This window comes from Caretta caretta, chromosome 10 (assembly GCF_965140235.1).
Source record: "Caretta caretta isolate rCarCar2 chromosome 10, rCarCar1.hap1, whole genome shotgun sequence".
Lineage (NCBI taxonomy): Eukaryota > Metazoa > Chordata > Testudines > Cheloniidae > Caretta > Caretta caretta.
This window is the reverse complement of record NC_134215.1, coordinates 39,385,069-39,401,869: the sequence shown is the minus strand read 5'-3', so window position 1 is coordinate 39,401,869 and position 16,801 is coordinate 39,385,069. Positions and strand designations below refer to the sequence as shown.

At 46.3% G+C, this 16,801-nt stretch overlaps 1 protein-coding gene across 6 annotated transcripts in view; it reads right to left on the bottom strand.

Moving 5' to 3' along the window:
- LOC125644170 (coiled-coil domain-containing protein 33) overlaps nt 1-16,801 on the bottom strand; it is a 36,114-nt gene that overhangs the window by 16,035 nt on the left and 3,278 nt on the right. For 3 of the 6 annotated variants that reach the window (XM_048867719.2, XM_048867718.2, XM_048867721.2), the window contains exons 2-3: nt 14,142-14,278; nt 12,277-12,310 (exon numbers count right to left, since the gene is read on the bottom strand). In XM_048867719.2, coding sequence (XP_048723676.2) covers nt 12,277-12,310; nt 14,142-14,278 — 171 coding nt within the window. Of the gene's footprint in view, nt 1-12,276; nt 12,311-14,141; nt 14,279-15,230; nt 15,359-16,801 lie in introns of those variants that run through there. The other 3 variants (XM_075132915.1, XM_075132916.1, XM_048867720.2) reach the window with 2 other exon arrangements.

Genomic DNA, 16,801 nt, shown 5'->3' with positions numbered 1-16,801 from the left:
TGCCGGTGTGCATCATGCACTGCGGGTGATTAGCACCCAGTCAGATGGATTAGCCATTCTGGGACCCATGTGCCAAAGGAGCCCCAATATTGCAACTCCCACCCTGCCACACATGCTGTCCTCCCAGGGCATTCCTTATGGGAAAGCCATATAGACTTTTGTGAAAGTAGAATGAATTAAGAATGAATTATATTGAAATTACAATTCATTAAAGAAATGCTACTTGAAGGGTTTGTTGAAATACAGTTGTCAGGAAGAGAAACATTAGGGAGTGTGAGACAAGGGGTCCTCAAACTAATTAACTTAGAGCTCCTACTGAGCTAGGAGATTGGTAAACGTTAGTATGCAAATAAGATATGTATGTATATTTGTCAGTTTCTGCTTTCTTTTGTCTCTTATGTTAAATTGGCTTTGGCTTAGCTCTATAAATAAGTTACCTTGAACCTCAGAGAAGGGCTCACATCTGGGTGCATTAGCAAGGTGCTTTGCTAATAAACAGAGTGGCCTGACAAATGATGTGAGTCCTGAATCTGACTTTGACAATTTGGAGGTTCCACCGAGATGGCAACCATCTTCACTGGGGCCGTGTGACTCCTGACCGTTCTTAGGATGGCCGTGGCAGGCTGGCACCTGGGCATTTGACCCGAGCGGTCCTTCACCAGAACGGAAGGGTGCATGACCACAGTGAAGTCTACGCCATCAAACCTGTTGGTTCCCACTCTGTTCTGGTAGGGATCCCGGGATCTGACATCAGGAATCTGGTCAGGTAATTATTTCTGTGTTTTGTCCGGACTGAGGACTGTCTTATCTCTGTGTCTATCCTTCCTCCCTGTGGTGTGTTTGAGTCTGGGCACCGTCTCCGTCTGGGGATCGGCTGACCAAAGGGTTCCTGTCCCCACGATCTGAGTGAGTGAAATCTGCGCAATTGCAGCCGCACCGTGCCTTGGGTAAAACCCTTGGTGTGAAAGCAAGGGCGATTGAGGGAGTAGCCTGTGGGCTCCTTTTGTGTGTTGCACCGGGCATCGCTCTGACAAACCCAACTTTCCTTCTTGTGTGATTGGTGTGTAAAGTCCTCCTGTATGGGTAACCAGACGTCTAAGTCGGGACAGTTCCCTAAAGGAACGCCGGCTCAGTTTATGTATTTTAGGAAGAGTCCGGACTCCTGTAAATTTCTGGAAAAATGGTATAGGCTAAGGGGGTCAGGTAGAGTGACTACTACCAGCACTACGCTTCTGTCCCCAGAAGCCTTTACAGCTATTCTGAGGGAAAATGGGCCCTTTTCCCACAGAAATGGTCTATAAGGGACTGCTGCAGGCAGCAGGCAGAGAGAGAATCTGATCAAAATTGTTTGACTATTGGGTAATGTAATCAAAATCACTAAAGGATGTAAGGGTGTTCTACTGGAACTTAACTGCCTCAAATGTATTAAGGGAATGTAAGATGAAAAACAAAACAAAACAGAGCAGTGTGGAAGGGATGTTAAGGGAAAGAAAATGTGTATGTATCTGTCTGGGTGTGTGTAAATATGTAAAGTTCTAAGGACCAGATGGTTGTTTTTGTTTTAAATAATGCCACTAAATATCCATTTGACTCTTTAATTCAAAGTTGCAAAACTGACAGACCTTTTTGCTAGACACAGGTAATTAGTTGTTTGGCTTTGGGATTTGGCATTTAACCCTTAAAAGGTAACTCAATGCTTTACAAAATTTAAAATGTTTTTAAGTTGTGACTGCAGCAGGGCAGTCAAAATCAGGAGAATAAAAAAAAAATTCTGGATTCTTTTTGTTTGTTTGTTTTTGTAACAAAATAGCAGATGAGAGTTGTAGTAAATAAATAAATAAATAAATAAAAGACAGTGCCCTTCTGAAGCAACAGCAGGGGTGAAGTGCACAAAACAAACAAACAAACAAACAAAAAAACAATGTTAGAAACACTGAGTCTTAAAATGGCTCTGAGTAATCAGACTGTCACTTTGATAAAGGTACATGAAAACTCTGTAAGCAAAAAAAAGAAATAGTTACACCTTATGTAAAAATGGATATGGATAATGTTATAGAAGTTAAACTATGGAAGGAATGTGCATTTGCCCCAGAACATGTGCAGGGTATATTGTAGAAGGGGCAAAAGAAATGCAAACATACCATGCTACTTAATTAAAATGCTATTAGGGCTCCAAAGGGAGCCACAATAGGTTGGGTTTTCTTTTTCAGATTGCTGTGTGTTTTGGAAGCAGAAGTTAAAAGTAATCAAAACTCTGGTGAAAGTTGATTGTGTCCCTTTTAAGATAGAGTCTCTGAGCTGCTGATGGCTTTAAATCCAAAAGCAGGAAGTGTCCGTGAAAATGCAAATTACCTAAATGATAAAGGAAGGAAAGAACTAGCAGCACAAAGGAGCTGCAGATAAAGGACACACCTGGTCAGCAAACAAATTGTCTAAATAAAAGGCATGGTATAACAAGATAATTTTTAATAAATTTAAAGATAATAAGTATCCCTGTAACAACGTATAGTGTGTATGATTTTTGGAAAAACCCTTTAAGGTCGTATGGTAATGATGCTTCTCAGTTATTACCTGTAAATAAAACTTAAAGCTTAACACAGCAGGAAAAACATTATAAACTTGGTCTGCTGTATAAGAAGGAAAACTCAGGGATTTAATGACTAAACAGTGGGTTAATTTCCCCATAACCCTTAAAAGATAAAAGCCATTGAAACCTGGCCTGCCTATAGAATAAAAACAGGAAAATGTGGGGGGCAATTCCTCTGTTTTTCCTGCAATTAGCAAGGAAATTTGTAAAAGAAAGTGGTATTATTATTAAGCAATAATCTGTCCCCACCAGGGGGGTGGAAATTGTTTCTTTTGTTTTTAGACTCTACAAGCAAGCTGGCGCCAGCGGAAGAATAATTCAGAATACCATGGATCTGTGTTTTGTGTTGTTTGTCTGTGGTGTTTGTCTTGTTGCTAGCATTGTTGTGTTTTAATGAACAGAAAACCTCATGACATGGGTGGGGGATGGCTTCAAAAGGCTGACCTTGGGGGGAGGGAGGGAAGATGTGTATGGGAATGCAAAAGGCTAACTCTGGAGAATCCCAAAATTCAGTGGCCACTGTTAGGATCTTGGGACAAAGACCGAGTAGACGTCTTAAAAGACAAACTCAGCCAACCTACAACTAAACTGGCAAAAGGAGAGGTTGATTGTTTCATGCAGTGGTGGGAAGAGGCAAATCATAGGCGGACAGAATCAAAACTTGCCTCTCTCAAAGATTCTGGCTTCTATCCCACCAGATGCAACTCATTTTACTATTGTTGATTTGTGCTCTGCTTTCTTTTCTGTTCTGGTTCACCCTGACTCCCAGTTCCTGTTTGCCTTTTCTTACAAGGGGCAACAGTACACATGGACCACACTGCCCCAGGGGTATACTGAAAGCCCGTCATATTTTTCCCAGGCATTAGCCCGAGACCTTGCTGACCTTGTTTTCCTGTCCAGGTCCACACTAGTCCAATATGCAGATGATCTACTCCTATGTTCTCCTTCATTGTCTGCCTCTGAAACTGACTCTTTAGTGCTCCTTACTGCCCTAGCAAATAAGGGTCACAAAGCTTCTCGCTCTAAACTACAACTCTGTCAAGCTTCTGTCACATACCTTGGCTTTCTCCTCTCCCAGGGTTCCCGTGTACTTTCCCTCACCCGCGTCCAAGCTATCTTTAGCTTTCCCCGACCCCGCTCCCCACGCCAGGTCCGGAAGTTTTTAGGCATGGCTGGATTTTGCAGACAATGGATTCCCCAATATGCCTCCCTTGCAAAACCTCTCCAGGAACTCACTCGATTCTCTGTGCCTGACCCCATGCCGTGGCCCCCTGAGGCCAGTTCTGCCTTTGTTTCCCTCGAACAGGGTTTGGCTTCTGCCCCTGCCTTAGGGCTGCCTGACTATTCTAAGCCTTTTACCCTTTTTTGCCACGAACAATCTGGTTTCTCACTCAGATGCACGGAGAAAAGAACCGCCCAGTGACTTATTTCTCTGCCACTTTAGACCCTGTTGCCCAAGGCTTACCCCCCTGCCTGCGTGCTGTGGCTGCTGCAGCGCGCCTAGTCGAAATGTCTGATTCCCTTGTTCTCCGCTCTCCTCTTACCCTCCCGGTCCCTCACTGACCTCGCCCTGCTCCAAGACTCTGCCCCAGAAATCGAGAAAGAATCCTGGGTTGCCCAAGGTTGCTCTTTACATCCTGATTCCTTTTGGCGCTCGCCTACTGGTGACTTTGTAGCCCCCTTTTCACTCTACCCATCTCTGGCCGCCCTGCTACACGGTGTTTCGCATGTCGGAAAGGAGGGGATGGTCTCTGCTGTAACTAAGACAGGATGGTGGGGCCCCCCCATTTTAGCTCTTTTGCAGCCCGCCACTGTGCAGCCTGTACCATTTGCCAAAGCCATAATATTGGTAAACCTGTAAAAGTGGCCCAGGGGTTCCGGGGCCTGCCTCAAGCACCGTTCTTGCACAAATGCCTAAGTGTCAACAATATGAATTTATATTGGTTATGGTATGTTTATTCTCCGGTTGGATTGAAGCCTTTCCTTGACGCAACGCTGACTCACTGTCTGTTGCCAAATGTTTGTTAAATCATATTATGCCTGCCAAGGGAATTCCTGCTACTCTGTCCAGTGATCGGGGTACACATTTTACTGGACAACTTGTTCAACACCTGGACCGTATATTGCATATCAAACACCTGTTGCACTGTCCCTACCACCCACAGAGTGCAGGTGCAGTTGAAAGATGAAATGGTGTACTTAAGAATAAGCTTGCTAAAATTTGTGACTCTGCAGGATTAAGCTGGCCAGTAGCCTTACCATTAGCCCTTATGGACATGAGAAATTGTTATGGGACGCCCTATGCGAGCTATGACTACTATTACTCCGGTTCCAGATTTGAACTTGACTCACAGAGCACTCCTTCAGTATTGCAAGGGACTAACGCAAGCTGTAAAAAGTCACTTCCATTCACAGGTTCGAGCCCCCTGGCCCACGGAACCCACCTCCGACACTTGCCACAACCTTGAGCCAGGTGATTGGGTCTACGTACGGCGCCATCATCAAAAGCACGCCTTGGAGCCCCAGTGGAAGGGTCCTCATCAGGTACTGCTTACTACACAGATGGCTGTTAAACTATCTGGCATCGCAGCATGGATACATGCTTCACAGTGTAAAAAGGCACCATCCCCAGAGAACCAATCATCACCTCAGGACAACACAGAGTCAAATTTGACTCCAGAAGAAGACGTAGAGGAACAGTCTGCAATACCTTACAATCTATGCTCTCGTAAGGGTTGCCAGAAGCAGACGCTATTCCTCGGCTGCTGGTATCTTATGGTCTGGGGAGACCACAATGACAATTATTTTATCCAGCAGCAGATGTGGATAGCTCAGACCCTTAATATTTCTAATTGCTGGGTCTGCAGCCACATCCCAGCCCACTCTCAAACTGGTGTTCCTGTCCTAGCTATCCCACTCAAGTCCCCAGACCTCACTGGAGGGCCTCGTCCGTTTAACAAAATACGGATCAGCAATGACACTTGGGAAGTGGTGGGAATAAATGCAACTAAATGGATAAGTGTGGTGGAGGGAAAAGGTCATTGGTGTTGGGTGTATAATGGGACAGGGCTGGATCAGGGGAAAAGCCATTGCCTTCAGCATATTGTGGCCAATGGTGTATGGGATTATTCAAACAAAACTAAAAAGTGGCGGGCCGGGTATGGAGATATGAATTTTTTCTCAACCTGGGATCAAACAGAGAAATCAGTCCCTACAGTAACCTTAGTGAAAACAATATAATCTTTCAATGTCATGCAAATAATACCACTCCTCGTAAGGAGAATTACCCTGTACCCTTTGGGGGATACTACTCCTCCTTTGCAAACACCTATATGACAAATGGGTGCAACCGACCCTTCCTGGCCTTAATAGGCCATCACTGGGTGTGTGGGACCAGAGCTTATACCGAACTAACAGCTAATTGGTCAGGAACCTGTTATCCTGCCCGACTCGTCCCACAATTCCGAATGCTAGGAACCTTCCCTCGAGAACGCCTCCACAATTTCAGGTGAAAAAGAAGGGACTTAACAGATGCCCAACGGCACGTAAATAACATAAGCCCCTTAACCTGGGAAGAGGCCATTGGCAGTTCCTTAATACCATTAGGGGGAGTAATACACCATGCAGAAAGGCTCCTAAGGTTACAAGCAGTGGTTGAAATAATGGCAAATGAAACCGGAGAAAGTTTAAGAGCCCTGGCCAAAGAAACAGGGGCAATCTGACAGATGGCCCTCCAAAACCGTCAGGCATTGGACATAGTGCTGGCGGCAAAAGGAGGGACTTGTGCTCTCATTGGAAAAGACTGCTGTGTGTATATACCAGACAACACCAATGAGGTAATAGATCATGCTAGCCACTTAGAACAAATCGCATATCTTCCCCACGAAGAGCCAAGTTCTTTATGGAAGTGGCTAAGTAACCTTTTCAATTTCTCTGGCATAGGAAACTGGTTGTTTCAGGGAGCCCTAACTCTCCTGTTTGGAATCCTAATAATTTTTGTATATTTTCAGTTACTTTCCTGTTGTATCCAAAATTGTGGCAGGCATGCTACACAGATAGCTGCCCCAAACCAGAGTGCTAATTTGATGATTTTAAATATTACTGATGAACAAAGAGATAAAGAACGATTGATATGTGGAACCCAGTCATTGTTGGTCATTGCGTAGCTTGACCAAAAGGAGGGATTGTGAAAGTAGAATGAATTAAGAATGAATTATATTGAAATTATAAAAAGAAAAGGAGTACTTGTGGCACCTTAGAGACTAACCAATTTATTTGAGCATGAGCTTTCGTGAGCTACAGCTCACTAATTCATTAAAAAGAAAAGGAGTACTTGTGGCACCTTAGAGACTAACCAATTTATTTGAGCATGAGCTTTCGTGAGCTACAGCTCACTTCATCCGATGCATACTGTGGAAACTGCAGAAGACATTATATACACAGAGACCATGAAACAATACCTCCTCCCACCCCACTCTCCTGCTGGTAATAGCTTATCTAAAGTGATCATCAAGTTGGGCCATTTCCAGCACAAATCCAGGTTTTCTCACCCTCCGCCCCGCCCCCCCACACACACACAAACTCACTCTCCTGCTGGTAATAGCCCATCCAAAGTGACCACTCTCTTTAAAATGTGTATGATAATCAAGGTGGGCCATTTCCAGCACGAGACACCACTGACTTCCTGACGAAACTACAATCCATCGGTGATCTTCCTGATAACACCATCTTGGCCACTATGGATGTAGAAGCCCTCTACACCAACATTCCACACAAAGATGGACTACAAGCCGTCAAGAACACTATCCCCGATAATGTCACGGCTAACCTGGTGGCTGAACTTTGTGACTTTGTCCTTACCCAGAACTATTTTACATTTGGGGACAATGTATACCTTCAGATCAGCGGCACTGCTATGGGTACCCGCATGGCCCCACAGTATGCCAACATTTTTATGGCTGACTTAGAACACCGCTTCCTCAGCTCTCGTCCCCTAACGCCCCTACTTTACTTGCGCTATATTGATGACATCTTCATCACCTGGACCCATGGAAAAGAAGCCCTTGAGGAATTCCACCAGGATTTCAACAATTTCCATCCCACCATCAACCTCAGCCTGGTCCAGTCCACACAAGAGATCCACTTCCTGGACACTACAGTGCTAATAAACAATGGTCACATAAACACCACCCTATACCGGAAACCTACTGACCGCTATTCCTACCTACATGCCTCCAGCTTTCACCCTGACCACACCACACGATCCATCGTCTACAGCCAAGCTCTGCGATACAACCGCATTTGCTCCAACCCCTCAGACAGAGACAAACACCTACAAGATCTCTGTCAAGCTTTCTTACAACTACAATACCCACCTGCGGAAGTGAAGAAACAGATTGATAGAGCCAGAAGAGTTCCCAGAAGTCACCTACTACAGGACAGGCCCAACAAAGAAAATAACAGAACGCCACTAGCCGTCACCTTCAGCCCCCAACTAAAACCCCTCCAACGCATTATTAAGGATCTACAACCTATCCTGAAGGATGACCCAACACTCTCACAAATCTTGGGAGACAGGCCAGTCCTTGCCTACAGACAGCCCCCCAACCTGAAGCAAATACTCACCAACAACCACATACCACACAACAGAACCACTAACCCAGGAACCTATCCTTGCAACAAAGCCCGTTGCCAACTGTGCCCACATATCTATTCAGGGGACACCATCAAAGGGCCTAATAACATCAGCCACACTATCAGAGGCTCGTTCACCTGCACATCCACCAATGTGATATATGCCATCATGTGCCAGCAATGCCCCTCTGCCATGTACATTGGTCAAACTGGACAGTCTCTACGTAAAAGAATAAATGGACACAAATCAGATGTCAAGAATTATAACATTCATAAACCAGTCGGAGAACACTTCAATCTCTCTGGTCACGCAATCACAGACATGAAGGTCGCTATCTTACAACAAAAAAACTTCAAATCCAGACTCCAGCGAGAAACTGCTGAATTGGAATTCATTTGCAAATTGGATACTATTAATTTAGGCTTAAATAGAGACTGGGAGTGGCTAAGTCATTATGCAAGGTAGCCTATTTCCCCTTGTTATTTTCTACACACACCCCCCCCCCACGTTCTGGTTAAACTTGGATTTGTGCTGGAAATGGCCCACCTTGATTATCATGCACATTGTAAGGAGAGTGGTCAGTTTGGATGAGCTATTGCCAGCAGGAGAGTGAGTTTGTGTGTGTATGGGGGTGGGGGGGTGAGAAAACCTGGATTTGTGCTGGAAATGGCCCACCTTGATTATCATGCACATTGTAGGGAGATTTCAGAGTAACAGCCGTGTTAGTCTGTATTCGCAAAAAGAAAAGGAGTACTTGTGGCACCTTAGAGACTAACCAATTTATTTGAGCATGAGCTTTCGTGAGCTATAGCTCACTTCATCGGATGCATACCGTGGAGACTGTCTCCATGGTATGCATCCGATGAAGTGAGCTGTAGCTCACGAAAGCTCATGCTCAAATAAATTGGTTAGTCTCTAAGGTGCCACAAGTACTCCTTTTCTTATTGTAGGGAGAGTGGTCATTTTGGATGAGCTATTACCAGCAGGAGAGTGAGTTTGTGTATGTATGGGGGTGGGGGGGGGGGTGAGAAAACCTGGATTTGTGCTGGAAATGGCCCACCTTGATTATCATGCACATTGTAGGGAGACTGGTCGCTTTGGATAAGCTATTACCAGCAGGAGAATGAGTTTTTGTGTGTGTGTTTTTTTTGGGGAAAAAAAAAAGGAGGTGGGGGGGTGAGAAAACCTGTATTTGTGCTGGAAATGGCCCACCTTGATTTTTATACACATTGTGAGGAGAGTGGTCACTTTGGATAAGCTATTACCAGCAGGAGAGTGAGTTTGTGTGTGTGGTTTTTGGAGGGGGGTGGGGGGGGGTGAGAAAACCTGGATTTGTGCTGGAAATGGCCCACCTTGATTATCATACACAGTTTAAAGAGAGTGGTCACTTTGGATGGGCTATTACCAGCAGGAGAGTGAGTTTGGGGGGGGGGGGGGGCGGAGGCGGAGGGTGAGAAAACCTGGATTTGTGCTGGAAATGGCCCAACTTGATGATCACTTTAGATAAGCTATTACCAGCAGGAGAGTGGGGTGGGAGGAGGTATTGTTTCATGGTCTCTGTGTATATAATGTCTTCTGCAGTTTCCACAGTATGCATCGGATGAAGTGAGCTGTAGCTCACGAAAGCTCATGCTCAAATAAATTGGTTAGTCTCTAAGGTGCCACAAGTACTCCTTTTCTTTTTGCGAATACAGACTAACACGGCTGCTACTCTGAAATAATTCATTAAAGAAATGCTACTTGAAGGGTTTGTTGAAATACAGTTGTCAGGAAGAGAAACGTTAAGGAGTGTGAGACAAGGGGTCCTCAAACTAATTAACTTAGAGCTCCTACTGAGCTAGGAGATTGGTAAACGTTAGTATGCAAATAAGATATGTATGTATATTTGTCAGTTTCTGCTTTCTTTTGTCTCTTATGTTAAATTGGCTTTGGCTTAGCTGTATAAATAAGTTACCTTGAACCTCAGAGAAGGGCTCACATCTGGGCGCACTAGCAGGTGCTAATAAACAGAGTGGTCTGACAAATTATGTGAGTCCTGAATCTGACTTTGACACTTTCATAGGGATAGGTTTCAGAGGAACAGCCGTGTTAGTCTGTATTCGCAAAAAGAAAAGGAGTACTTGTGGCACCTTAGAGACTAACCAATTTATTTGAGCATGAGCTTTCGTGAGCTACAGCTCACTTCATCAGATGTTTCCACGGTAAACATCTGATGAAGTGAGCTGTAGCTCACGAAAGCTCATGCTCAAATAAATTGGTTAGTCTCTAAGGTGCCACAAGTACTCCTTTTCTTTTTTCATAGGGATGAAACCTCTGGGGTCCTTACAAACATGATTCCCAAACCCCACAGAATTTAACAGAGAGTGAGAGCCTTTTTACGGGGTTTCTAAACCATCTCCTCTAGGCAGCACAGATTTCCCTATTGCACCCAGTAGGATAGTTACACAATCAACAAGAGAGGACCTTCTGGCAGGGGCAGGGAGTACTTCATACCATTCTGAACCCAAGAGAGGTGGCCCAAGAGCAGCTCTGATGAGTCCCCTCCTTGGCTGGGAAGCTGGGTCAGGTCAGCCTGTTGTTAAAGTCAACAATTTTGGTGGGGCCTGTAATTGCCCTTGGTCCTACCTGAGCGCCCCATGCTGTGCTGCTATGAAAGGAGCGCCGTCAGAGTCCTCAAGTGCTGGAGTCTGCTGCTGGCATGTGGCCATGTGCACTGTGCTGTCTGGGATGCTAGGTCAGCTGTCCCATGTGAAATCTTCACCCAGAAGAGCTCTGCGCTTACATCAACGGGCATTCACAGAACGGGTTTGCTCTGCTTTCTCCCCTCATTTTTGCTGACTGGCAATGTGGTTCACTGGAGAGCATGACACTAGAAGCCAGGAACCCCTAATCTCTGACCTGACTCTGGATAGGTTGCTCTATGTAACACAGACTTTGCTTGCTGATGGTCCATGGGAAATCCCAGTCTGGAGTTTGGTGCCACCTGGGACTAGCCTGTATCTAATTACCCCCTGTCCGATGTAGTGTTGCTCATTGCAAGGCAATACAGAAACACATCCCAGTTACCTTTCTCTGACTAGTCCCTCTGCATGTTTGTATCTCACTCTCACACTCCAGCTGCCCCAATTTTTTCCCAGAAAGTTCTTTTGTGGGAAATTTCAGTTCTTTTTTTTTTGTACCACTACAAAATGATTTTTTTTTCTTTTGAAATTGTGGAACAATTGAAACAAAATTAAATCCCTGCTCAAATCAAATCCCTTCATGATCAATTCTGCATGATGCTCTGGCACTTCCTATTCTTTCCCGCAGAGGGCAGCATTTAATTGCAAATACTAAGATGGCCAGCCAGCTGGGATGTCTCATCATTTGCTCTTGCTTCTCCTGCTCTCTGTAGGTTGCTGGTATCTAGGTGGGAGGCCCTGTGCATGTCACACACAGAGTTAGCTGCAGGTCTGATACAAATCCTGTTAAAATCAAGGGAAAGATCCTCACTGACTTCAGTGGGCTCCGGATCAAGCCTTAATGGAAAATAGCTGCCAAGCTATTTATCTGTATATTATCAACGGAATGGATCTTGTTCCCATGGCTATCCTGGGAAGTTATGACAAGCCACACACTTCATTTAGCCTTTCCTCCAACAGACAGGCTGCAGAGCCAGAGCACAGAATGGTGCACTACAGCTGGATGAATCTTTGGCGGTTTGGTTTGCAGCTCACTTGAGAACAACATGAAACAGTCAACAGCCATTGACTAACAACAGGCCTCCACCACACCCATGCTGCTTACTTCCCACCCACCTGGCACTGCCCAAGCCCAGCAGTGTCCACAGAGTGTTACTCACATTGTCCACTGAGCCCCATGTTGTCCTGACTCACTCATTTCTCTCCCTGCCTCACATCCCACCCCTTTCCTGTCTGGCCAATGTTAGTTGTACCTTGCCAGACCTGGAGTGCCCAGTTACCCACATTTCTAGCCTGCTTTGTCCATTGCCCTCCCTGGTTCCTTACCATCATGTCTCCTCTAGGAGTGAAAACAAGCAGCCACGTTTACTCACCTGATCCAGATGGAACCTGGTGACATCCTGGGTTCTGCAGAGCAGAAAGCAAAGGGTCATGGATGGGAGCCAGGCAACCTGCAAGCCCATCTGAGCAAGAAATAACTTGTGAAGTCCCTTCCCTTTGTCACTCCCTGCCTGAGGGAGGAAGCAGGTAGGTCTCAAGACGGTTTGGTTTGCTGGTGCCCAAAATAACACCTCAAGCTGCCTGGGAGCCAGTGCAGATCTTGGAGCAAAGGGTGACATGCCCCTGCTCTGAGCCACTGCTAGTCTGGCAGTCAGCCAGTAGCCCACAGCACTGATCCAGGGCCTGATCCAATGCCTATCAGAGTCAATGAGGGTCTTTCTGTTGACTTCAAAGGACCTTGGATCAGGTCCCAGTTTGGAACTTACAAGGCCTGGATGACTGTGGAGATGTCCCTAGGTTCTTGCCAAAGGTAGATGGAAAAACAAACAAACTCTCAGCCACCACAGCTAACTGAGCATCCAGGAGCAGCCCCAAGTCACTAGGCAATACAAGGAGAAACAGCTGTACTCCCTGTCAAGGCATGCCATTTCTTCTGGTGGCTTGCCCCAGCCTCCAGGCATCAGCTCTGTGCTGTCAAGGTGGGGTCTCAACCAGTTCGCTCCTGCCCAAGGCGCTGGGGAAGCCTGTGCCAACTGTACTGGGCAAGATGGAAACCCAATACTGGAGGAGGGCTTCCAGAAGTCAGGCAGGCTGGAAGCTGGCCATTGGGGCAGGCACGATGAGGGTGCTGTGAGAAGGGTGCAGGTGTGTGTGTGTGTGGGGGGGGGAACTGGGCCTTTTGCCTTGCAGAGGATGTTGGGTCCTTAAATACCACCTGTCTTTTGTCTCCCCATATCCTCTAGTTCTTTCCCCTACCATGGACTAACCTGACCAGCTCACCTCCTTCTGAACTAGGTCCCGCTGCTGAATGGCATGCTGGGTCCCACTGCAATACATTATGGACAGACCTCTGTGGTGTGAAGTGATTCCTAATGCACTGTGCTGTCCCACCAGGCCAGCAGCTGGCCAGGCTTGCCCCAGGAAGACCGAGCTCAGAAGTGGGCAGCCTATGCCCAATGAGGCAGAGGAGCACAGGAGGAGAAGGGGAGAGGGCTGAGCAGAAGGTGGTGAGAGATGGTTTGACTTTACCTGGCTGGGCCTGTGAGTCAGCTGGGAGGCAGGAAGTGCCCCAGAAAACCAATCAAAGCCCAGTGAGCTGGGATGTGTGTGCCCCATGCTAATGCTGCGCTCTTGCACCATTGGGGCCAGAGTACAATCTCACTTGTGGTCCTAGTGAAGTGAGTCTACTAATGACTTCCAGCGAGCCCTTGGGATGTGTCTGCATTAAGAAGCCACTACTCAGCCTGGCCCAATTCAACACGATTCAGCGGTGAGACATATCAGGATGGAAGGACATTGGCCCAACTGTGTGGGGCACAGGACTGCAGGATGGGTTCAGGGAGGGATCACAGGGAAGGTTGCCCACCACTCCCCACACTGTCACTGGCTCCAGTCAGGACCATCATTCTCTTACTAGCAGGGGCAAAATATTCACAAAAAGAAAGTGCTGGGGGTTAGGAGGGAACTTCTGATAAGAGCAGGTTATTCCCTAGCTTCCCAAGGTGGAGGTCTCACACCTGCCTCTGAAGCCACCACAGAGACAGGATACTGGGCTAGATGGACCTTGGGGTTGGTTCAGTCAGCCAATCCCTATGTTCCTAAAATGACACTAGCAATGGACTACCAGTGGGAGGCAGGAGGAAGAAGCTGGTGCAGGAGGACCAGGGGAGGTGCCTAAGGACACATCTACCAGAGACAAAGAGATTTCCAGCCCAAGCTGGAACACTGCTCCCCATACCTTCTGAGCATGTCTGCATCATCCACGTCACTGTCTGCTGGGCCGCCTGCCTTTTCATATAGGAGCATCTGCTTATCTGGCAGAATCTCAGCTACAGCATCAGGGGGCGGGAGGGAGACGTCATTATCTTGGTTAAGCTGTAAGAAGGAGTTTAGAAGGTCACCATGGATGGAGCAAAGCTTACAGAAAGTGGGGCCGGTGCCATGCAGAACACCTCGGGTGAGGGAATTGAGGCCAGATCCTCAGCTGATGTAAATTGACATAAAGTTCTGCTGACTTCTGTGGATTGATGCTGATTTCCAGATCTGGTCCCTAACATGGAAGCCAGGCTGATACCATAACAGAAGCTCTCCTATATCCTTCCTCTCCTTCTCTCTTTACTTAGGGCACTTGTCTGAAGAGATTCTCTGTGTTTCCTAAGAGTTCATCTGGTCTGGCTGTTTACTTGGCCCTGTTTGGTCTTTCCGATGCTTCATCTTTCAGAGGAGATGAACAGCACAGCCCAGGACCGCTGTGTCAAGGCTGAATCCCAACTCTGTCACTCCGAGTGCAGAAGTGGGGCCCGCAAGGATTTTAAAAATGAATACTGGCCACTCCAGGCTTGTATTAAACTCTCAAGGTTACAGCTTTTCTCTGACCTTGGCTTGATAAACGCTGCCATCACCCAAATGTAACAAAACCCCCTTTGAACCCAGGAAGGAGCACTTGGGAATTCCTCCCTGTAAGGTGCCCTCAAGCCCTTACACCCCCATCCCAGGAAGAGCTGAAAAAGGAAACAAAGGAAATTAGCTGTGGCTACCAGCTAATCAAACAACATGCACAAACCTCTTAGGACACCAAAAATCCAATCCTGTTCTTAAAAAAGGTAAATTTTATTAAAAACAAAAAGGAAGAAAATACATCTGGAACCTAGGCTTTTGCTAGATTTTAAAAGAGCAATTCCAAAAATCAAGCACCCGAAATAGCTTTCTTGGGGGTTCAGCTTAAAGGTTACACACAAACAAAAGCATCTGGGGTTAGCACAGAGAAGTCCACAAGCCAATAAGAAATAACCCTAACTGCATCTAGTTAACATTCTGATCTACTTACACATTGGAGTTCAGATAAGTAGTTCTAGGCTTGATCTGAGGACTTATAATCATACCTGGCTTAGCGGCTTATGGCATGGCTACTCTGACCCTCCAGCCCAGAGAGAACAGACAAAGGGAAAGTTTCTTTCCCAACTTTAAAAAGTTCTACCTTCCCATTGGCTCTTTTGGTCAGGTGGCTGGCTGGGTGTCCATCAAAGGAAGCTATCCCCCCACTTTATTTATTATAAGGTCACTGAAGATCACACAAGGCACTTTAGGCATTGGTATGAGTCGTTAACTCTGGCACAATTCCAGAGGGATCAGTTACATTCAGTCTCTCTCAGGCCTCCAGATGTTTCAGCCTAATCACTAATTCTCAGGCAGCCTTGACATTTCAGTGCAAATTTGCCAAGATGATTGGCACTGGACTGGGCTCAGGAAAGCTGGGTCTTATGTGTGACCTTGGGTATGTCATGTCTGCTCTCTGTGCCTAAGGGCCAGGGCCATCCCTAGCCTCCCCGCTAATCTCCTTGCCGTCCATCTGGTGTGCCCACCTGGCTGCTGCTCGCCTCCTCACCCCAGTTCACCCCACCCAAGGTGACCACCCTACCCACTGTGGGTCCAGCTCTAGAACAGGGCTCCTAAATCCTTGCTGCACTGTGAGGGACTCAGCTACTAGAGTGACGGGGCCACCTAAGACCTGAGATAAACTGTTTCACCCACTTATTAAAGTAGTGGGTATGTTTGGTGAACACACATGATGCTGTATGATTGAAATATGACCATTTATATGATTAATATTGCCACTATTATTGAAACAAATCTTGTACAAAGTATCTCATGTAAGGTATCAGTGGAAAAGTTACAGTCAATCAAATATGGTTATCCTGTTTATATGCATGTATCATCTTTGTATCTGAAGTTATAAATATTGATTATGTACCAGTATTTCATGTGTTTGCTTCTGGGGTAACACCCACAAGGTAGTTTACATCCAGTCTAGCCAGCACATTGCACATGGACCATTCAAGTAGATGGCCCATTAAAGGACAAAATGGGCCATAGAAGAAGCTTATCCCTGCCGAGTGCGTTGTAGATGCTTTAGCCAAAATATGGGTAATGGCCAATGTTCCCTCTAATTTTTGACAGGCCGTGTGGGCAAAAAATTTCTTCTGTGCAAATTTTTGTGCGTGCGGTGTTTCGCCATGTGCCCGGGGTTTAGGATCTGGGTGCGCGTGCACATGCGCACAGCTTAGAGGGCACAGTGGTAATGGCTGCTCTTATGAGTCATCAAAGAATGCAAGGGCATGTGACCCTGGACTCCATCTTGTGCCTGTACTTTTCCACAAACTAAGACTGAGAGCAGTCCCTCCACCTGGGAGAAGATATAAAGGACCCTGGAAGCATCTCCATTTGCCTCTTTCCTGCTCGGATCTCTGGACTATAGACTTACACTAAAAGGAGTATTCCAATCAATGAACTGAGGACTTTACAAGCCAGCAGTTTATTCATCACTGCTTCAAACCTGATATAAGAACTCTGCAAGGATTATATGTATTTGATTTCCTTAACCATTTTAACTCTCTCCTC